General features: G+C 37.2%; 1 protein-coding gene across 1 annotated transcript in view; it reads right to left on the minus strand.

The window, feature by feature from the left end:
• Positions 1 to 24,546, minus strand: part of HTT (huntingtin) — an 84,524-nt gene that overhangs the window by 28,768 nt on the left and 31,210 nt on the right. The window contains 20 exon segments of the mRNA XM_037385890.1: positions 723 to 930; positions 4,322 to 4,464; positions 5,863 to 6,101; positions 6,634 to 6,756; positions 8,564 to 8,680; positions 10,725 to 10,861; positions 11,432 to 11,580; positions 12,350 to 12,405; positions 13,345 to 13,506; positions 13,640 to 13,718; positions 14,297 to 14,520; positions 15,190 to 15,267; positions 15,837 to 15,947; positions 16,628 to 16,755; positions 17,430 to 17,556; positions 18,405 to 18,607; positions 19,024 to 19,175; positions 22,273 to 22,349; positions 22,549 to 22,669; positions 23,732 to 23,878. Coding sequence (XP_037241787.1) covers positions 723 to 930; positions 4,322 to 4,464; positions 5,863 to 6,101; positions 6,634 to 6,756; positions 8,564 to 8,680; positions 10,725 to 10,861; positions 11,432 to 11,580; positions 12,350 to 12,405; positions 13,345 to 13,506; positions 13,640 to 13,718; positions 14,297 to 14,520; positions 15,190 to 15,267; positions 15,837 to 15,947; positions 16,628 to 16,755; positions 17,430 to 17,556; positions 18,405 to 18,607; positions 19,024 to 19,175; positions 22,273 to 22,349; positions 22,549 to 22,669; positions 23,732 to 23,878 — 2,781 coding nt within the window.

The raw sequence follows: 24,546 nt of genomic DNA on the forward strand, positions 1-24,546 counted from the left end.
GGTCTCCCTCTACAGTTAAAAGAGGGATACCCACCCACACAGGGGATATCTACCTTACCCCACAGGACTAATCATTCCAGTGCCTGACAGGTCGCATAAACTAACTTCATACCAAGAGAATGCTTTTCTGATTTTAGACCAAATCTCTGAATTTCAGACAGCTAACATTAACTGAGGTTACTATGGCGCTTGATGCTAATGAATTAGCATGGTGCTGATACCGTGTTTTCATAAGACTTAGACACAGACCCACTGAGAGAACATATGTAACTGTAGTTACACTTACACTGGTCAGATCCTGTTTTCATAAATACAACAGTATATATCATCTGCACTGGCTGGTTATTTGCTAAAAGGTGAAATACAAAGTCTCCACTGGAACATGAAATACTAAGTATTTTCTTGTAGTTATTTCCATAATTTTAATTAAAAGCAATAAACATGATACATTCTTGCCTTAAAAGTGGAGAGATTACTTGGTATTTCCTTTTGAGGAACAACTGAGCGCAGAATACATTTCCTTAGTTTGGAAGACAGACTGGTATCAGAATAGACAGTACGTATACACATAAAGTAAATGCACAACTATCTATTTCAGAATCCCAATAATACTATTCAACAGGCTGACAGGCTTAGCAGAAAACAGCTAGCTTGTTTTAATATAACTTTAACAAATATAATGAGACACACTGCTACTACTAGGGATCAAAAACAAATCTTACTTTGGGGTTTGATGTACTTCTGACCACCAGTTGTAGTTGGTATAATTGACAAGAAGCAGGATTTGACACCAGAGGAGAACTAAAGATGGATGCGTGGGAATCATGGACTGAACAAGCTCACTCAAACTTTCAAGGGTATAGAAACTACCATCAGATCCATCTCCTGTAAAAAGTCTGGTGGCTGCAGCTGTGATCCTTCTAAACATCCCTGAAAACAAAAAAAAAAGCATGTTAAAAGTAACCATGATCTAATCTGAATTCTGATGTTTTAAAATTATTCAAGTTACCCTGAAAATTCAGTTCTTGTTTCATAAGCCACTACCATTCCTGAAAAAAAGGTATATCCCAAGTGGTTTTACAAATGTAAGGCAAGTCATGGGGTTTGCCCAAGGGCAATGTGTAAACAAGTAATGACCAGCTCCCAGACCTAACAAATAATGCTTTAGTTAAGCTTCATTACAATTCTAGTCTGTTTTCTCAACTTTTTCCTCTGTCATGCAGCAAGAAGTTTATGATATGTGAAAACCTTTACCAAATCTAAAATTGTTCATTATAGACCAGATTTAGGTTTTTTTTGTTTTGGTTTTTTTATAAAGTAAAACACAGAACTTTTAATTAAAAACTATGCTGTAAATACGATTCTACACGCTAAGGAAGATTGCTTACAAGTATCCTACTCCAGCTAACAGTTCCCCAAATACATTTAGTTGAAATTAAACTGACACCCTTCCATCCAATTTCTAAAGTGCAAGAAGAAAATGTTTTTAAGTGGAGAACCCTGCATATGGAAAACTCAGCACAAAAGCTGAATTTTGCTTTCTGACTTGCTGATTCTGTATTCATATGTCAAAATGAAGGGTGGGAAAACAAGGAAAATGGATAAACTTAAAAGCTGTCTAAAGGCACAAGATTTTTTTAGTTTCTGTGAGAAGCTAAGATCATGGGGAAAAGTGGGGGTTTTTTTTTCAGAACCAGTTAGAAACCAAAAGCTAATCATAATAATGAAAGAGATCTCTAGTGTTGCTTGCTTGCCTTGTGGATATAAAGAAGAATGAAGCTGTAAATTCCACAGCCATGTGGACCAGTTTAAGCCACCCCTAGGACCAATAAATACACAATGTAAATAGCAAAGAATGGGAAAAATAACTGAGCCTCAAAACTCAGGTTCCATACTAGCAAGCCATTGCTATTACCATTCCAGATTCTTGCATTTGCAGTAATTGCACCATCTAGTGACCTTCTACAGTCATGAAAGCCACAGCATGCTAATCTTTTCGCTTTGTCTATGACTTATTTCTACTAACTTCAAAGTAGCACACTGAAAATGTTTATTTCTAATCTTGCAGCTTCCTATAGCTGAATACATAGGAGTCAGCACTGCCCATATTTTGGAAAAAAAAAACCAAAAGAACAAAACACTGATGGGTGAGAAGACAAAACATCCAAGTAGAGAAGTGGTGAAAAATGATAGAATACCTTAGTCTACATTCCCAGACACAAATCACTATAAGCTGCACTTGTAATTAGGAGAATACAATTTACAGAGAAAAAAAAATTATAGAGAACTTAACCGAATGAAAGTATTACAAAGGCAGGCACTTAGTTAACCCTAAGCCTAAACCTGAAAGAAAATGTTATGACATGAAAATACAGCCCAGGTGTCTGAATAACTTTCCTTCTACTCTGTTATACCATATAAAGCAACCACATTACTACTAGTAGTTAGGGTTGGTTCGTAGTCTTACATTGAACTACTTTCTAAAGATCACACAATACACATACCACAGTGCTCTGCATAAACATTTTAATATTATTTTAATTTTAATTTTACATGTAAGTTTCTACCTAGTTCCTGGCAGCACTCATAGTGCAGCTTGGAAGCCAGTCGCTGCGGCAGAACTAGCCGAGCCTTCCCTTCCCATTATGCCCAGTTCCCACTGTGGAAGAATCCACTTCCCTGATTTCAATCACCAGTTTGATTTTCTGATTTCATTGGCCTTGGCTTGACATCACTTAATCACTTATGCTAAGGTGATTTGGAATAAGTTACTTGTTACAGTATGTGTTTCAAATGTTTCTCCATAACATAATATAATAGCATAAACAGTTACTATCGTAACAGACGCATGGGAAAAGAGAACTATTACTCGCTACATCTTGAGTCTTGTGCCCTAAAGCAGGCTTAAAACAAAGATCAAGGAAGGCTCTGGTCACTATCACTGTATTTTGTGCCTCTTCACACACAGTCCTGGAGTCTTTGTGGCAAGAACCAATGTTTGCAGGGCTTTGTTTCTTAAACCAAAGCTCTCTTCTGACAAGTCAAAAGACAAAACATCATCTACCATGGCTGCACAAACTCTCACAACATAACTCAATTAGTTTCCCAATCACTTTTCTACCTGTTACTGTCACTGAAGATGAGGAGGAGTAAAGCTACTGGAAGTTAGATCAAGGCAATGCAGAAGCTTTGGGCTTTGACAGAGAACTAGTTGAAGACCTGAACACTTCCATCAGCACTTTTTTTTTTTTAAGGCCTACACCTACAATACTTATGTTTGCAAGAAGCAGGTAGCTGCAACAACAGGAATAGAACTCAGGAGTTTTTTTTCCTCAAGAAAGGACTGAACTCTGTAGGAAGAGCTTAAAAAGAAAAAAGATTAGAGGTTGTTGGGATACAGTGTAGCATAGAATCATGTTAAACATCTAATAATAGTATTCTGTAAGCACTTTTGTTGTTATGCACATCTGCTAGTAGTGAAGTACTGTAACTCCCATTTTACAGGCCAGGTTCTCAGGGTGTTTCAAGGCCAGTTCCTTGTCCAGTATCTGTAAGGGAGTCTGTGAACAACCGGGGACTTGGATGCAATTTAAAAGGTCTTGGCACCACTACTGTAATCCACGGTTGGATTTCAGCTGCAGGCTGAAAATTAGAAGGCAAAGAAGAACAGTCATAGTAAAGAAAGAATAAAAGAAACTGAATATAGTGACGCTATTCAGAAAATAAGACCAAGAAATCACGCTGACTAAGTAATTACCAAAAGGCCAGAGACTGGGCATCTAGCAGAAGATGCCTATGGCAGAATTCCCAAACCTGAAGAAAGGAGCTCAAGACCAGTGAGGTGGAACAGTACTACTTCTCCTACTTTTCTGGTTTTGGTTGTTTGTTTCATTTCGGGTTTGGGTTTTTTTAAAAATGTTTTTATTAATTATGACAAAGAACAGGAACCTACCCTGTCATGAGCCCGAGCCAGCGGTCTTTAACTCAGTATTTTAAGCCTGGACATAACTACCAACCTCCAAAGCGAGAAACACCATGAGAAATACAGACCAAAATTTGGAATGCTTTGCATTTTTGGAGTGGAAAGTTTTAGACAGTTAAAAGGAGAAATAAAAAGTCACTAGTTACATTTTGTTCCACATAGACAGAAGAACTGTGAAAAGTGTGACCTGCATGCACAAGCACAAAGTTTGGGAGGTTCTTTATGCCCTTAGCACCTATGTATTCCTTCTCAGTAGTTCGATGCATTCAACAATTGTCTCAACTGAAAAACCATTCTGTCACTGTATGCTACAGCACAAGGCAGTATTTAAAGTAATACCTGATTTGAAGATATGTATTAAGCACATAAGCAGCGTGCCCAGCTCCTGGCAGTAGAAAGTATGTTGCTGTTCATTCATGTCCACTCTCAATTGTTTGGTAACAATATCTTCCAGTAGAATGCCAACCAGTTGTAATAAGAACCTTGAAAAATCACATATACAATCAACAGAAAAACTATTAACACAACATCTTTCAGGATAAGATGAGGTTTGCCCATGAAACTCTAAGTTTGAAAAAATAAAATACGAAGACCTTGTCCATTCATCCCCAATAGGATGCCAAATTAAATGCTACAGAACAGGTCGACCTAAACCAAATATGATGCTATAAGTATGGAGAGATGATCACAAGCACTTAATTACATATTAGATATTGGATCTGGGTTATTTACTCATTAGCTAAAGTCATGATAGCACGCACATACCAGCCCCACCTCACACAGCAAAGATTCAAAAAGTGCTATAGTGTCTTAACAGTGATTTGCAGTGAGCTAAAACACACCATGACAGTTACTGCAGCTCAGCTGAGAAGGGGTAACTGCATGTCACAGTAATTCAGCTTTTTAAAGCCTCATCTATCTATACTCTACCGAACAGGTTCCATATCAAACCCCCAGCCTGGGGAGTGGTATGGATGGGGGTGTGGAACCCAAACATAAAAAACCCCAACAACAAAAAAACCCTAATTCACAACACACACCCCCCCCAAACAAATCCACACACCAAATAAGGGCATTTGAGTAACGACATCCATCCTCCTTGCCATAATCATTCCTCAAGTCATTCCTGTTGGACATGATGTCACATTAAGGGAGTCCAGAAGCCCCTTTTCCCTCTACCCATCATCCTCATCAATGAGCTGAGTAAGAAACACCAAGTTATTTCTATGTGAAGTTCCATACTTAAGTAAGAAGTTCTCATTTTCTTAAACAAATAGCTAATTAAAATGCTTCCCACCACATAAGAGCATAATGCCTTGAAGACAAGCACTGTGGCAGCATAATACAATTGCCATCTCTCCACAATTCTTTTGCCTGAAGTCTGTCACACTGAAGACATCGGTATGGAAAGCCAACTACACAAAGCCATTTGTTCCTTAAAAATAGGAAATAGAAAGCAGGACTAACTTACTAGATTTGAATCTGTCTGCTACCAGGATTCTAGCAGAAAAATCAGGGCTTCTGCTAAGGGGATGACTCATCTTTCAGTCCCCTCACAGGAAGGAAAGGATTAACTAGTTAAGTTTTTAGACCCAGTTTAAGTAAGTCCAGGATTCATACATTTTAACAGCTCCATGAGGTTCTTCACTTGGCTTGAGAAGAGGCATCGGAACAATCCGAAGTCCCTACTACAAACCGCTCATCTCCTCCCTCTGCTCTCCATCTCATCATTCCCTCCTCCACACTCACTCCTCCCATATCAACTCATTAACAGACTTTATTCCTATCAGATAACAGTTCTACATGTGTATATATTGCCCAATATATTTGTGATTTCTCAAATCTTAATCTTTCCCCTTAATTATTCAAAAACAACATACCTAGAAAATGTCTCTTCAGGAAGATATTTAGCCTGTTTAACCTCAGTGCGATCCTCTGGTGCAGATACATTATTTTCTCCATGTCTCAGTCTGTTAATTGCTTGACATGAAATCAGATATGGTGAGAAGGAAAGCTCTTGTATACGGGATAGAACGATGTCTTCTGTTGACTGTGAAATCAGAACTCTAAGGATAGCTAAAATTCCAGAAATCCATAGCTGGACAGTGCTCACTGATGCCTAACACAAACACAAAAATGCATAAAATTGAGTACTTTTGAAGTGAAACAACACAACATAGGAACGAATTCAAATACATTAACACTTTCATTAACTGTTGTACAAAATCACACCCTTTTCAGAATGGAGCAAGCAGGAAATAACATTTATGTTTATATCTTCCAAAATGCTATTCTTGTGGTAACTGTCAAGCTTACATTCACTCTGTTAAACAAGCTCTCAACTATAAAAACGGCACTAATACAGGAAAATGTGACTATCTATTAAATTGCATTCTAGAATTCATTATGACAGTATGTTTCTCTATGTTCCTGATCCTCAAAATACAAAATGAAGGCAAATAATCCATAAGCAGAACGTTCTTGTATGAAGTGCTCCCAGTTGGTAAGTCACATTAGTTCTAACCAATTATTTCCTAAAATCCACTGCAGGTACTTTAACGCCACATTGCAAATTCAGAAAGAGAAACACGTGCTCTTTTGTTTTGCATGAAATACACCAGATTCTCTCTTCTCTGGAAACAACTGCTTACCATTGTTTTAGGAGTAACAAACATACTCCTTAAAAGCATGTCCACAGGGCGAAGGGATGAAGGAGCCAAAATTTCAAACAAAGTGTTCAATACTCCCAGAGCATCATGAGAGTCTATATGCATCTGTAAAAGAAAAACACAAAACTAATTTGTAACTAAAGGTAACTGCCTTTATTTATTTATTTATTATTTTAAAATTACCATTTCATGTTTTAAACATTTTTATGACCACCTTTGTGTAATAAAACTGTCCTTTACAGTACAAAATTCAGAGCAACTAAAAGCTATGAAAGGTAAATTTTCATTGCAGTCCTTCTGACACAGGGGCTTTGAGAATACTGACACACAAAAAAATTCGATATACATACCACATATTTTATCAGGATAAATACGTCATATTCAGAGAATGAGACCAGAAGACTGACTTGTCATAAAATTTAAAAAACTTTTCGCCTCCCTACACATCCTACCAGGCATATTTATAGAAAGCAATACTGGCTGTGCATAGATTTAAGCAGGTAACTAGGAAAAAAACATTCCTAATCATCTGAAAAGGGAACAGTTACAATGGTATTACACTGCAGCAACAGAGGTAGGACACTTGATGAGGTTTTTAGATAAATTATAAAATAATCAACTGCAAAAAGCAAAGGACTGGACCAATCTGGATGACCCTAGCTTGTTTAAATAATTTCATAGTTGAGCACATGCACAGATTGAAATTGCTGTTATTTTGTATGAATCTGCCAACATTTTAGCTTTGCTCAAAACCTGTTGTCTGATCTACAGTAACTGCCCACTCTCTCCAGCCATGAGGTATCCTCCCGGGAGTAGGGATCTGCCATTATGCAGTAAAGAACATTAAGGGCACAGTTTCACTAGTTTCACTTTTTATCCTTGAAGTAAGTGTTTCTAATTCCAGGAAAGCTGTATCAAAGTCAAGTCCTCTGTTGCTCAGGGAGCAGCACTTGGGGAGGGGGGGTGGGAATCTTTCTCCTAAAAGGAGTCATCTTTTCTTTCCAGATACAAGGGGTCTACTCACTGCACTGCACGTTGGGGAAGGAAAGAAAAACATGCACACACCAGAGAGAGTCTAGCACTTGGCTTGGAACATCTGTTGTAGGGACAGCTGAGATTGATAAAGGTCACCCTGAGCCTTGTCCCGGCTGAACAACGTGCACAAGTATCTGACTTTCTGACTGGGGGAAGTGGGAGGAGGAGACAATGAAAGTACAGAAGAAAGAGCCAGAATCTTTTCAGTGGTATCCAGTTCTAGGATGGAAGGCAAAAGGCACAAGTTGAAATGCAAGAAATTACACTGAAACACTGTTTTTATTTATTTGTTTTCTGCCTGTGAGCATGCTCAGACACTAGATGAGGTTGCCCAGAGAGGTTATGGAGGCTCCATCCTCAGAGACTGTCAAAACCTGATTGGACATGGTCCTAAGCAACCTGCTCCAGTAGACCCTACTTTGAGGTGAAGGCAGCATCCAGGGGTCCATTTCAACCCCAACTATGTCATGATGCTGCAATTTATTAACGCAGTTTCACACTATGTCTTTCCATTCCCCTCACTGAAGAAAAAATGCAATTAGACCCACTGCAGTTACAAAAAAAAGTACTTTTGACATTCTAAAAACACGGGAGAATCTTCACACCATTTAGTAAGCACTCCGATACAATCATGTATGTAAGAGAAGTAGAACGAGCTGCTTCTGTAAACAGTCTTAAAGATACTGCACATACTTCATGCATTTAAATACCACCTTCATCACTTCAAAGACTAGTTTACCTTGCAGTAATTTTTTCAGATATGCCAACCACATCTTCAAGAAAATCTGTCTTCGTATAAAAAAATCAAATACCCAAAGCCATTATTGATACAAATATTATTTTAGATGTTTATAGATTTAAAAATTCATATAATAACCTGTTGTTTTGCAAGCATTGGGAGAATAATGTCAGCTATTTGCCGGGACAATCTTTTCCATTTGTCTTCATTTTCTTTATGACATTGTTGCAATACTAAGATGAACATTTCCAGCACCTGAAGAAAAGTCCAAAAGAATGCAAGTAAATACCCACACTAACAGAAAACGTTTAAGTAATACAGAAGTAATACACTAGTGGGAAAAATATTTAGTGTTTCATCCATCTGCCAAAAAGCAAAGAAAAACCACATGAGAAATCAACATTTCCAAACTCGATTTTCAGGTTAAAAGCTTGTTCTTAGTTATGCCTTTTTTTTTTTTTTTTTTTGGTAAAAAAAAAAGTATTTTCCAGTTACTTTTTATAAACTAGAAAAATATGCTTTCTTGGTCCTTTTTAAATGGCATTTGTCAAAAGACTGCTCAAACAACTGAAAAAAGCATAGTATATGTAAGTGCTACATCACATACTCAAGAAAAAAGGAGAGGAAGGAAGAAAGGAATTTCCCACATGTATATTCTTTCTTCAGCTCAAAACTTAAATTTGGTCAAGAAACAAAACAGACATTTTTAATAGAGCTTGTTCACTTGAGATACGTCACTTTCATATAATGGAGCACAGCAACAGCAAGGATCACTTGTAGTAGCTGAACACGTTTTATGTGTGAGGGTTATAGAGACTACACTTTCAAGGACAGACGGGTCAACAACGTAGCAAGCAGGAATGTTAATATATGGACTGTAAAGTGGGACAGAAGAATCTGGTTCAGAAAACCAGTTAGAGCACCTGTAGAAGAAATTCAAGTAATTCAGATTCAGAAATGCAGCCAATTAAAAAAAGTGAAAAAAAAAGATGACCAGATTCTTCCCAAAAAGCTTTCTCATGGGAGAGGAGATAAGAGAAATTGTGGGCTGAATAACTTGAACTGTGGAGCTCCATGGACAGCAGCTACATTTGTAACAGAAAAAAGTTAAAGGCTACAGCACTTGGAGCCTCTCAAATTACAGGGACACCACTGCAGAACATCCCAGCCACAGCCAGGGAAACAACAGAACTGCCCAAAGGTTAGTTCGTAAGTACTGCACCAGCAGAGCAGGACAGAGAAAGAATTACAAATGGGATGATGTGGGAAGAGCAGCGCATGGGTAGTCTTTAATAGGTTAAATAGGTGTCAGAAGGGTATCTGCTAGCAATTGCAGTACCTTATGTAACACGAAGTTATTCACTATTTCACATCATGTGTCTACAGTGTGTCATTTCATATAGTTAATATTAGCCATTTCATGATTATAAAACTACAAATTCAAAAGAAAATGTGGATACACAAAATTACCCCAATCTGAACATGTAGTTCTAACAAATTATTTTGGCAAAATGTACTGACTTTTTTTCCCCCCCAACTATTCTCAGAAAATACATTGCTTACATTAGCATATGCTAGAACTGCATTTTCACATGATGAAAGGAAAAGCACATTAAGTTTGTTAAGCACCTGAATAAGCAATAAGATCACATGCTAATTATGTCACTTCTCTTAAAATTACTTTTATGTTTTTCTTTTAAACAAAGTGTATTGAAAAAAGTCATTCTTATACTCCTACAATGCAGAAACATGTTTTCCAGACCCGTGAGGTCTGGGGCAAAGTAATCAGTGCTGTCTAAGTACCCGTTTCATTACACTATTCAAATAATTTATGTTTTTACATGTTATTGAAGATTTTGCTGTTGTACAGCAATACCTAAATCACTTCAATGCAGCATGTATCCTACTTGTAATTCTGTCCTCTCTTCCACTTTTACCCCCACTCTTAAGTTTCTTGAATGCTAATTTATTACAACTCTTAACCTTCTGTTTATTCAACCTGCAAGACAACCAAGACCGTGATCTTAACTGGAGCTTTTCAGTGCTTTGTTACCTAGGCTTGACTATAAAATCCCACAGACATGTTATTTGACTTGAAATATTAGTTTGTAGTGCAGAACCTTTCCCCTATCCCTAAAAAAATCCTTGCGTACTCCTTCTATCAGGAAAGATCACACAGGTTCAGGCTATTAATGTTTTGTATAGAAAATCATTAATACTGCCTGATACATTTTTAGCAGTCAAAGCAATGTTACCCTTTTATAGGCCACATCAGGGACACTCTTCCCTCCTCTCTTACCTGATGGTACTGAATAAGTCTCAGCAGCATTGACACTACCACCTCTTTCTGTGTTTCCAACTCTTTCCCAGCATCAGCTTTATTTGTTCCCCTTAACACAAACAGATCATGAACGATGGGTTGCAGAGCTGGTATTGCTGAAACAAGATTTTTTTTTTTGTTTTAATACGAGTCAAGTCACTCTTGAACAGTTTTTTCTTGTTCTAACAGTTCAGCTACTAAAAGTAAACTGTACTTTAATTTATTGAAGGTTTTACCCATCCCTAAAAAAACAAACCCAAACACAAAACGCAAACTTATAATGCATAATGATGTCTACCTTTTTACTTCTACTAGAAAATGTATATTATGCACACATTTGCCCATTGTCAGAGCTAAAACAGGTATTTTTATAAGGTATTTCTCAGCAGAATCAATGGCAAGTATGAGAGGTGCTTCTACTTAAAGGCTGAAGGTAGAGGGAAAGGGAAGGGGACTAAAAATTAAAATCAAAACCTTTACAAGTACTGATATGTTGTGAACTTACTACCCAATAAAGTTTCAAATAAAAGCTTTTTTGCTATTACATACAACACAAAATATGGGGTAGCAGTGTTAGTAGGGTACAATAAACTTCCTGAAAGGAATACTTTTTTTTATTTAAAACTATTAAATGTTTTTATTGCTGAACTAATATTAGTGTTAGTACATTTATCATTTTTAATTACCATGTGTAACAGCTTTCCTTTCACTGGCCATGATACCATCACACAGCTGAATGATCTTAGGAATTCCAATTATCTGTTTGGAATGATACCGCTCATAAGATAGCAACACCAGGAAAAAAAAGATATTAGGAATAATTGCTTCAGACTCCCTGAAAACAAAAAATGAAGTGTCAAGTTTGAATTGTACAACTTTGTTTAGTAAAAATCAATCTTCTCACAATAAGATTTTTTCTTTAAGTTACTCTGCTTTCATACAGTATTTCTAAAATTTCTGTGCCCTGTCCTTTAATATGGGTTTTTTCCCCCAAAGGATTTCTTTCAGACTTTGACCATTATACAGTTACTAATATTAGTAACATATATCTAATGCACAACACACATTGGAGTATTTCTGTAGGAGACCCACAAAGCAAAAAACCCACTTATCTCTTTATACAAACTCAAGTGGGAGAAAAACCAGAAATAGCTGACAAAAATTCCACTGCATTGCTTATGATCAATTAGGTACTATACAAAATGTACCAGGTGATCAGAACACACACAGGTTCACAGTGAATCCACAATTGGAAGAAGTAGCTCTCCCTTCAGCAAGTGAGTCCTAGCAATGAAGTGCTGATTCCTGAAAGCATTGCTTGGTGGGCGGGGGTGTGTGCCTCCAAAGGAATGGTTTTACAACATACCAACAACGTAGCTTGGGATTTTTTTTTTCCCATGCTACTTCCTAACTTCTTCAGCCATATGGAACCTAAATCATCTGAAAGGGCTACCACTGGAGCCAGAGAATAAACATGCACATTGCTCAGAAGGTAACTCTCTTTCTTGTAAGGCAGAAATACCCAGCAAAACTAATCACTACACGCCTCAGAGTAAGACAGTTGTAAACCCACACTATTCAAAGGATCTTTGCTTGTTTCATACCTGAACTGTCCTACTTCAATGTATTCAAACTGCTTTAGCACAAATCCAATAAACACCTAGAGAGAATAAAGTGTACAACAGACACAGAGACATTAATTCCCATTTGAAACTGTTTTGATAGATTTATAAAAGTTTGTGTTTTGGAAGGAGAGAAAGGGAAGACAGGCACTGAAAATCATTTATACTTCTAGTTCATTCTAGTATGTAATGAAGCGTTCCCTCTAAGTTACAAATGGTGCTGGGAATCTTGTTGACATTAGAGCTTAATCCAGTTTGCATGAATGTATGCAACATTTTACCTGCAGCCTATATATTTTAAAGTATAACTTCCTCACTCACGTAACACACAATATTTGAGGCATTACAGTTAATCAACCAAAAATCTAGCACTAAACCAAAATAAAATCCAAAGTATTCATGCGTTGAAAAGATTTATCTGCGTAACTTACAAGAAAGTTACGTATTGCAACTCATACTAGTTTATAAACCCAAAAATACTGTAAGAAATAAAACACATAGAATTTATTTTATGTTACAAATTTACCGCTTATATGGACAACCACACAGACTACTGTATGTGCCTCAGGCTTCCCCCCATCATTGAAATAAAAAAAATAGTTTTCAACCATGATGCTCACTATCAGTCATATGGAAGTCCATACTCCCAGTGGAGAAAGAAGGTATTTGTATTTGTAAATGAAGTTTTATTTAACACCAGTGACTGTATTTTCCACATCATCTTACACTTAAAGACAATCTTTAACAATGAACAGTTCTTAAATTACTGTCTAAGCTCTGCAACAACTATTTATATGCAACAGAAAACCAGAAATCTGAAGCTCTTTGTGGTTGGGAATTGAGTCCTACCTTCCTTTAAGTCTTTGTTTTCACCTATAATACAATGAATTGATTGTTGCAAATATTTTTGCTGTAAATACTAAGCCTGTTGGTGAGATCCCTGTATTACACATCTGCAAAAATGGCGAGGTACCAACCTGATCGGAATCCAGAAGACAGTAGTTAACTCGTAGCTGGACCAGTTGAGCAAGCAGGTCTAGAACTTGTCTCTGCAGCTGTACTGATGTTGTTGTAGTATATTGTTTCAATGCTTTTATGACAAGGGGTTCAAATAAACGAATGTGACTGTGAATAGCATTCTGGAATAGAGAGATTTTAAAATAATCTAACATCTGAACAGATCTCTGATTCAAAACCAAATTATGTTTTAAAAGGAGAAAAATGTTTTAAATGTAAGGTACAGCTCTTTTGGTAGTACATAGATACAAGTACCTTATCAGCACGATGTTTTGCTGCACTGGTAATGCTAGTTTTCAGCTGTGTAGAAACTTTTTGCAGCACATCAAACCACCTGTCATAAAAAAACCCAATAAATCCACATACATTAAAAAAAAAATGGAGGCACAAACACACTCGTTAGACACATTTTTATGAATGCAGCTTTTCTTTATCTACTTGACTGCTTCAAGAATCTTAAGAAAACAAAAGCAACAGAGACAACCTACAGTACACTATGATCAGATCACACAGATTTGTGAACAACAAGCATCTAGTAGAGAAAGAATTTCTCGTCTTTGCTTAGTCATCCTTCTGCCTTTCCTTTAAGGCTACTATTTGCTATAATTATCCAATTAATGAAATAGTTTTGAATACAAGCATTTAAAACTATTATGCTTTTAAAAAACAAGTGATATCCATTTTAATGATTTAGCTTTGATTTGAAAAACACATTAGTGATAATTAATATAGTGTTGCATTCAGGATCTCACTACCAACACAAATTACTTTGCATAAATCTACAGGAAATAAATAATACACAACACTGTAATTTCAAGTTACTTAGCTCTCCCATGATACTTGCATTTATGAAAAACAATAAAAAGAGATTCTAATTCAAGTTAAGATTATATCTTAAGGGAAGAAAGTTACCCTGAAGCATCGTGTTCCTGCTCAGCCTGAACCATGTTCCTTAGACTAGCATCAGCAAGTGCCTGCGTAAAATGTGTGTATGGTGCCATGAAGCAATAATGATAGAGACCAGGTCTCAAATTGGAAGAACCTAAGCGTTGAGCTTTGCCTTGAGCTTTGTTGGGGTTTGAAGACAAGCCATCGTACTGAGAAGCCAGATTTGTCCCAAACAATGTTTTCAGTAACTACAGAAGAAAATTGGAAGGAAAAAAAAAATTAACACTTCAGGGGAAAAAAAAAAAAAAAACCAACCAAAAAACCCCAACTTGACAACTCATCCTCCCAAAGGACCTCAGAGGAAAGGTCAAAGTGCAAACTGTGGATCATGTAGTCAAATACAAGATGACAGAAAGAAGCTGGAAAAAGACAGAATCCATACCTCACTCAAAAAGATATGACTGTTTTTGCAACTGAAGCTATTTCCATTTGACAACTCAAAATAATCTGCTAAAGCATGCCTCTCCCACCAAAATTAAGTTCTGACGACTTGAACCCAAATGTTTAACTGGAAGCCTGCAAGAAATCCATCACCAAGGCAGTTCTTTGCTTTCCAGGTTTTGATGTAGTTAACTGCCTACAAACACATTTGAGAAGGTAGGAAACAAACTTTTCTGAGCATTAGCTAAAATAGTTCTTTGAATTGGAAGCAGTTCAAGAAGAAATTATATGATTTACATGGTATCAGGGTTCACTACAAGCAATGAAAATTAAACATGCTCTGTTTGCTCCACATGGGCACTACAGTTTCCTCACACCACTTCACTTAAAAGAATGGCCAGTCTTAGTATCCAATTGATAACCACAGGATACCAGAATTAACCTTCCAGTAACACAAAAAAAAATTACCTCCTTACCTGCTGCACACAAACTGTTGCCATTGTTGGTTCTCTGTTGAAACATGATTTTAGGTATCCCAAAATTTCTTCTACACACTAGAAAAGTAAAAACACCGGTCCACTCAATTGAAATTTACTTCATTATATAAAGCATTACTATGAAAACTGGACAAAAGCACATTTTCTTTTTTACTAAGTAAAGCTACATTAATTTAAGGGAAATGGTAGAAGTACGTAAAGAAATCAAAATGCAAGATTTGTCTCCTAGTCTTAAAATACCACAATACCCAACACACAGTTCAGGAGAAAAAAATACCAAGACAGAGAGGAAGGAGAGCAGTATGCCTTCTGACATTTGGTATATTTAACATAAGTATTAAAACATATTACTATAGTAAGACTGAATGACTGCAGGCAAGTCATTTTGCTGGAAAGACTCTACATGAAATTTAAACAGTAAAAAGAGTTACTCCAGTTTTCAACGGAAGCAATTTAACTTAGAAAATCTGCTTTAGCACTTTACCCAACATTGTAGCAGCACACTTCCAGGACTACTGTCTCCCTCAACAGTACCAATTTTAAAATCAGTATGTGTTTTTTTCCCCAGTAACAACCACAGATATGGACAACTTAACTATAAAAGAAAACACACACAAATCTTATACCTTTCCAATGTCTTGAAGAGTAGCAAGTTCCAAGACTTGAGACAGAACATCTAAGGCAGACCGTAAGAAACATCCGAACTTTTCATTACTGTTCTGGAGATCCAAAGTAACCTGGTCCAAAAAAGTAAACACTTTTTTTAACAATTACTTGACAAGGAAATAAAAATTACAGAAAAGCATGGATATTGACACAAAATGATTTTTTTCCTAAAACTTCAGCATAGTTCAAACACCACCACTAACAGCTTAGACTCTCTCTTGAATTTCATGAATTGCTGGAAAGGCAGGACTTCATTCTGAGTAAGCTTGAGGAATTTAAAACATCCAGGAAGGCCCAGAATGTTGGCAAGTAATGGAGTAAGGGATAATGTATTTCTCAGAAACATAGTAGGCATAATAAGAATACACCTCCTGAAGTGTACAAATCAGATCACCAAGCCCCCAGGGAACGCATCTTCTATTACCTGAACTAATGAGGAAAAAGATTACCCATCCTGGAATAAACCAGAGAGAGAACAAACACTGGGATACATTCAGCACTGCCAAACCAGCAGAGTGTCACTTGGTACCAGAATTAGTGACAGCAGAGAAACAAGTAATAGAGTGACAATGCTTGTCAGGGGGTTATTTTGGCTTTTATTGGTGGTGGTTGTGATTTTTCTGAATTTTTTTTGTCGATGTACTGTTTACACAGGCAAACAAGTGAGTCTCAATACAAGCAGAGCCATGTTGAAAAAGAAACACTAAGTGACTGCCCAACCACATTTCAATCAAACAATATTATGCAGTACCTTATAATTAGCATGGGTTGCTTTCAAGACATCATATAACTTCAGATAGGATGGAAGATGATAAAAGCTTCCTACTGAAGATGATTTACTTGTTGGAACAGGCCCAGTAGCATCAGTTTGCCTAGTAGCTTAAAAATATAGCATGGATTAGCACATCATACTTCTAGGGTGCTCATGACATGTATACTCCACATAATTTACTGTATCTGAATTATTAGCATGAATATTTTTAAACTAAAAACACACGTGCCATACAACTAGAAAATGAACTAGCATTCCAAGAAACTAGCCCTCTAAGAAAAAGAAACCCAGAGGGCTTGCTATTGAAGTGCAAGCACAATTTACAGCACAAAAATAATACCCATTTCCTTCATTCATCACTAAGAAAAAAAAAGTTTTCAAGACTCGGAATCTTGTTTTCAAGAGCAATGTAAACTACTCCTGCCAAAAGTTGCAAAGCAGCTTTCAAACTTCTTTTAAGTGAAATACATGCAGAAATTGCTTCTTTATTTTAGTCAACAGCAGAGTAGATTCAGAAAAACAGTGAGGAAAAGGATTCAGCATTACCTTGCTTTTGAAAAGCAGTCACTTTTCATAAAAAATAAAACAGTATAGAAGCCCACACCCACAGCTGCCTTTCCTGCAATGCAGTAGTGAAACACACTTCTGACAGCCGGTCTGCCAGACTTTTGAACTAAAACTTCAGAAAACAAGTTATTCAGTTTTATTTCTTCTCTCTGTGCCATAACCATACTTACGAGGGGATGGTCAGTGGGAGGGTTAACTGGGTAAGCCTGCCTACCTGGACTCGTTTCACCACCCTTTTTAGGGCTCATTGGCACAGATGCCTGTTCGACAGACTCCCTCTCTTTCCCCTTCCTCCGAATTGGACTAAGAGAAGGCGGGTTTGTGAGAGAAGGTAACGCTGCCTAGAATTAAAAGAAGCTTTATTAATGTTGTATGCATAAGTAGCTTTCCTTCTACACAAATACAAGCATGTTCCTCTTTTGTTTAAACTCCCCTTTATTTAACTGTCAGTTAAATTAAAATGTTTCAGCTCTCAGGTTCAGGACGTGTCCTGGGTGAAAAGGAAGTGTAATATATTCCCTGCTTGCATTCTCAACTTCAGCATAAGCCAGTGAAATGGAATTAAGGCTCAATGACTAAAGTTTCTTTTGATTCCAATCAAAGGAGTGTCAAAAAACATTCTCAGGTTTTTTAAAATACGAAGAAATTACTCATCCTAGCAACACTGCTTTAGTAATTAAATCAGTCTCAAAACACAGATGCCTCAAAAAAGCCCGAAAACAAAACTCCAAACCTGAAAGTACCTCATATAAGCTATTTCACAAGTCAAAATATTTTGCAGCATATTCAAAAGATAGAATTATTTTTAGCCCCAAAAGGAGCTCAGTGCGTAACAGCCAGCCAACCAACCAACCCAAAAGTCAACAGATGTTTCCCAGAGTATGCAATCCAATACTCAATTTACTATACACACTCCTCACTGAATTAATGTTTCAAGTGAAGTCACCAGGAATAAAAGGTTCAAAATTTAAAGTTTTATTATAAACACTGCAGAACTAAAGAAAAACGTGCTGTGTGGAAGAACAATATGCATGTTCTTCTCATGCTACTTGCTTTCCTACCCATAGTGGAGTCATATTATCGAGGTATTCGATAGCTACCTGTATGCACTCTAAAATGCAAAGCCTTGAAGAGGTCTGCATCACAACAGTATTTAAGTCACAGTTAAACAGTTATTTTTAATACATACCTTTACTGCTGGGCCAGGCGCAACATCATCCATTACATGTGCACAAATATTAATGACCTTCAGCAGATGAGAAAAGAGCTGTTCCACTAAAGTGACAAGAGTTCGATCTGCCAGAGCCGGCCAGGGTTCCTCCTGCTTCGTAGCACCTTGGTTTGAATCTTCTTCAGCACTCCAGGGATTCTTTAAGCACCTGGGAGCACTTGCTGCATTAGGAAGTACATTATTTAAAGAAAAAGAAAGAAAAAAACTTGGAACCAAGTATCAGAAAATTTGAGAGGCATATATGGTTATCATCTCTATATGAACAGAAATTTATATGCAAAAAGAGAGTCTATATTTTAATAACCAGCAGTAGGGCCATAGTTTTAAACACTAATAAAATGCTAGTTCTTTGCACCCTGCCTGTACTAAGCATACTGCACATTCCCTTTAACAACTAGAGGAAATGTGCAACTTGGAGGCACATTTTTCAGACCTCCTGGGTGCTAGAAGCTCCTTCTTTACTTCTGCTCAATCTTGCAAGTATTTTGTTGTATGCAATCAGAACAGGGTGATACAGGCTTTCTGGTGCTAATGGTAGAAATATCAGGACAATCCTACTTTTCTTGTTTTGCCTTACCTGCAAGCAAGTTTCCAGTCAAAATCAAAGCATCCTGATGTGCAGAGAGGTCCAGTGGAAACCATGCTGATGAAAGGAGAGACAGCACCATGCCAGCCATTCCTATGGTGCAGCCCTTCTGAGCTTCATCTGAAGGACTTGGCTGGGAAACACTGGAAGTTTAATTTTGGAATGTCATGACTTTTTTTCCCCTCTTTTGGTAAGTTTAAAGTCTTAAAAAAAGCTAACAGTCAAGTAGGCTGCTAATCTAAAAAAAAAAGAAAATCAGTACTACAGAAATACACATTTAATACTGAAGTAGAACTTAAAAAAACCCAAATTTGCAGCAGAGACCTGACAATACTGTGTCTTCATGAAGAGCCATTACTTTTTCTTTTAATAGCAAATATGAAAGCTGCTAGTGACATCTACTGATAAACTGAAAAATTCTGTATTTAATTGCTAATCAGTATGGTCCTGAACTATCTCCAGTTAAGTCTTGTGCATATGTAAAGTAGGGATGGGAGACATAAGATGCATTGTAACAAGATACTGTTTTAAACTGACAAGAGTTTAAACAAACAACTGTAATCCACAAAACCATATAGATTTATGGGTGGACTCTATTCAAGATTGTAATTTAGTGCTGCATTCCACTCTTTACAGTAATTTTAAATCACATTTTCCCACACAACTTCAAAAAGAGCAGGCAGAGATCACCAAAAGATGTTTGTCAGAACACTATGTGAATCACACACGTAATTTCAAAGCTGTAAGATCTGCACAATACTAACAACTTTGAGGAAAAAGACTTTATACAACCTCCGAGTAGAAGGATTCTTTCAGGATATTCTTTAAATTAAAAAAATAGCCTTCTAATGTAGTCATTCTGGTCTAACACAACTAGAGCAATTTCAGAAAATGAAATTTACACCAAGTATAGCTATTATTTTGACAAAGCTACACAGGTAATTACAGCTCCTTTTTTTTTTTTTAAAAAAAAGGTATTTTCATATGCAAGTCCTGTTTACTTTACATACAGTTAATCCATGTTGAGTTGTACAGAGTCAGAATGTTCCAATAGCTTTTTAATCGTAAGAATGGTAATACTTAACACAGAAAAGAATTCTGGCAAAATTCTCATGTTATTATATTCTTATTACCCAAAATTACAGATGTTCATATTGCACACACACACAAAAAAAAATTACAGTACAAATTAGTATGAACACAGGCCAAAAATTTATGAAGAAGGAATTAGAGGAAAGGGCAAATGCTATGTTATTGCATCACTGATGAGACGAATATTAGATGCACCTTAAAACCAGCATTTTTTTTAAGCTGGATAGAGCAGAGAACACATCTTTGCAATTCTGCATTGATTTTATTTTTCAGCTAAGTACTGCTCATATCCTAACCTACTTTGTTAAAACCAGACGTATAGCTCAAAAGACATCTTTCAGAATGCATATGCAGAGCATGACACACTTATAGCCAGCAAGGGAAGAAACGGCGTGCCGATAAAAAAACCCCAACAAAACAGCTGGGGGAGGGCTATTTCCTCTGTTGTTGGGTTTCTGGATTTTGCTTTGTTTTTTAAACATGATAAAATCTTGCAAAAGGTTTTCAGGATACCTGAAGAGTAAACTAAGATTAGAGACACAACAACAGATGACAGAAGGCCTTGGGGGGAGTGCAGATCTGCTTGAGGGCAAGAGGCTCTGCGGAGGGCTCTGGACAGGCTGGACTGACAGGCCAAGGTCAACTGTATGAAGTTCAACAAGGCTCAGTGCTGGGTTCTGCACTGGGGTCACACCAGCCCCACACAGCGCTACAGGCTGGGGGCAGAGTGGCTGGAAAGTTGCCTGGTGGAAAGGGACCTGGGGGTGCTGGTCAACAGCCAGCTGAACATGAGCCAGCAGCGTGCCCAGGTGGCCAAGAAGGCCGACAGCGTCCTGGCTTGTGTCAGAAACTGTGTGTCCAGCAGGACCAGGGCAGTGACCGTCCACCTGCACTGGGCACTGGTGAGGCCGCACTTGGAATCCTGGGCTCAGTTTTGGGCCCCTCATTACAACAAAGACATTGACATGCTGGAGCATGTCCAGAGATGGGCAACACAGCTGGTGAAAGTTTAGATAAAGAACAAGTCCTGTGAGGAGCAGCTGGGGGAACTGGGGTTGTTTAGCCTGGAGAGGAGAAGGCTCAGGGGGGACCTTATCCCTCTCTACAGCTACCTGAAAGGAGGTTGTAGGCAGGTGGGTATTGGTCTCTTGTCCCAGATAACAAGCAACAGGACAAGAGGAAATGGCCTCCAGCTGCAGCAGGGGAGGTTTAGATTGGATATTAGGAAACATTTCTTCACTCAAAGGGTTATCAAGCAACAGGCTGCCCAGGGAAGTGGTTGAGTTACCATCCCCAGAAGCATTCAAAAAACACACAGATGTGGTGCTTGGGGACATGGTTTAGTGCTGAACTTGGCAGTCCTTGGTTAACAGTCAGACTTGATGATCTTAAGGGTCTTTTCCATACTAAATTATTCTATGATAGCAATGAAGAAAATAAACACAAATTATGTTAAATCTATTTAAAAACAGCTCCACACACACACATCGTCAATAGCTAGTCTTACAGCTCATGTGGCAGAGCCCACTGTTAATCAGAGGCAAGATCAAAGCTTTGGAGTTGCCAACTACACATCTACATTCTGAAGAAACTTTTCAGAACTAGGTACTTTGTGGCTATCAAATATACCTACATAACACTTAAGTATTATAGGTATCATTTGCTGTTCCCATTCAGTGTGCCAAATGAGAACAATTTAAATGCATCTGACACTTCTACGGTTATAAAATCAATTATGACCCAGCTTCCTTTACCTACTGTTTTTCAACAGAAACATGAGATCAAAGTGAAAATGACAATTTTCTGATTTGTACAAGACACAATGTCCTGAAGATTAACATTCCTCCAAAAGCATGGAAAATTTTCTCCTATTACTCATTTTGATAGATGCTAACCATATGTGTTCTTCTATTACAGCAGCTGCAGCCAATCCCGGTGATACACACTGTGGCTCCAGAGATCGCAAAAAGCTGACCCTTGATATCACAACAGCCTGATATTACACTCTTCTGTATGAAGTTCTTAAATAACTGCTAAGGTAAGCTTAACAGCTTATCTCCAAACCAGGACTTCCAAGACCTAAGTAAGGGTACTTCCATCTTACAAACATGACTTTTAGAAGCTTGAGTAACAGACAAGGGAACATACCCACAATGCCATCCCACGCTCCAGGTGCAGACTGGAAATGTTGTGGAGAGAAGACACAAAGCTTCACAGCAGCCAAACTGAAAAGATAACACCAAGAACTGAATCAGTTTCATCACTGAAAGATAAAGCTAAGTATCTTAAGAGTGAGAAGTAAATATATTACTATTGCCATTGCAACAGTATCAAAGCTGCAGATGCAAACATAGCCAGGAAAGAATTAAAAGTAAAGCAAGCAAGCGAAGAGAGTCAGCCACTATAGAAACTAAGAAAACTCACCGTAAGTGCTCTTGTAGTGGATATTGTCAAGGCATGGGAAATTGCTGCAACAACCCTTGAGAGATTGTTTTCCATAGTGACATCTGTTGGACTTTGCAGCATACTGTAACCTCTGTATGTTCTGAAATGGAAATATTTATACCACTAAAACATGTACTTAAAAAAGAAACACCCCAATCAAAAATAATCACGGCTTCAATTACTATTACATATTTTATAGACCACAAAATACAAAACCTGAGAACACTCTCAATACCACCTTATTATATTTCTGCTTCTGTACTAGCAAATGCAATTTAGGTTATAAATCAAACCTCCTTGTTAGCAAGCAGAAACTGTAGTCCAACTCTCAATATCTAAACTAGGTGCTCTAGAAATCACCACCAATTTAACATTAGTATATGCTTTTGCTCAAATCCATCTTACATTTTTGCATGTTCACAAACTGTATTACTGCTGTAGAAAAACAGCTATTTGGTATCTGAAATAACAGTGTCCACAAAATACTGTTGTTTCCATACTACAGTATATAAATCTGAGTGACACAATTAAGATCATGTATGGAAAAATATATCATTAAAGACTTGTATGACTTTTGCATGACAAATTGATAGAAGCAAAGAGCGCCTATAAATATATACAACTCATACGGTCTTTATGACTAGGTATCTAAACAGTAGAGTTTAGGAAAGCATACTTGGCACCAAAAATACAGCAACAAAGTCACACTATCAAAATTAGAATTTATTTTTAAATTATTGAGGCAGTACAGACTTCTGCAACCACAACCATTAAAGAGGAATGAAGAGTTTTAAGTCCGGATCAACATACCTGAATAACAATAATGTATACATACAATTAACTTGCAAAGCTGCACTTGTGTAATTTAATGGACAAAAAGGATGACCTTAGGATAAAAAGAAGATAAGTTGATCACAGAACAATGATTCCCTATGATCAACATGGGAACACATCACTAGAAACTCAGACACCAGTTTATTCTTTAAACACCAGCCTGTTTCTGTGACCCTAAAACTACCACAGATGCTCCTACAGACTGAAGAAGAATTCACAAGCACATGAATTTGTTTATCATCTGCAGGATTTAACTATGATTCTAGTCATTACAAACTGAAATTTGGGTCCATGTTCCTTTTAAAGCAAGACAAGACACATAACATACCTGGTGATAGTGCTCACCGCAAAGTGAGATGGAGGCTGTGTTTCATGCATTAGTAGTTTCAGGTAGACACTGCTTTGGTCTCTTGCTACTGCCACAACTGGATCAGCTTGTCCTTGATCACAGTTATAAAACAGCTTTGGAACAAGCCTTAACAATAATTGTCAAAAAAGAAAAGTATTATTCAGAAAGTATTTATTATACAATTTAAAGTAAATTTAAAATACATTTAATATACAGTTCAGAAAGCTGCATACGCTAATTACGCATACCAAGTTGTGAATTAAAGCTGTTACTAAAACTCATGTTGTTAAGCTGAATTCATCCTTATAGAACTACTCTTCATTATAATCAAAGAGCTCAAATCAGGACAAAGGAACTGCTCTGGACATGGTAGTTAAAGCCAAACAAAGATATCTCTTATAAAGATTCCTACCTGGATACACTATAACAATCACTTCACTACAGTACTTATCTCTCAGCATTGCCCTACCTCCCCAGATATTTTTGCCATGGAGATCTGTGTCCACTGAAAACTAATTTCTACCCAAAACCCCCAATTTTTCACCATCTAATTTCTATGCAGCAAAACTTAAAACATACAATAGGATCCAGTCTTCATGAGCAACATTTTCAACTTAAACAACAGTGAAAAACTATATAGTACCCGTTTTTTGTAATTTCACTGACAGTACTTCAAGGAACACCCATACTGGATATTTCAAGGGGCTTCTGCAAGCTTGTAGCAGCTTTCTTGGGCAGTGAAGCATTTTCCAACCTTAACAACCTTAACACTTACCATTCAGGTAACAAAATAA

The sequence above is a fragment of the Falco rusticolus genome, chromosome 1 (genome assembly GCF_015220075.1).
Source record: "Falco rusticolus isolate bFalRus1 chromosome 1, bFalRus1.pri, whole genome shotgun sequence".
Classification (NCBI taxonomy): Eukaryota; Metazoa; Chordata; class Aves; order Falconiformes; family Falconidae; genus Falco; species Falco rusticolus.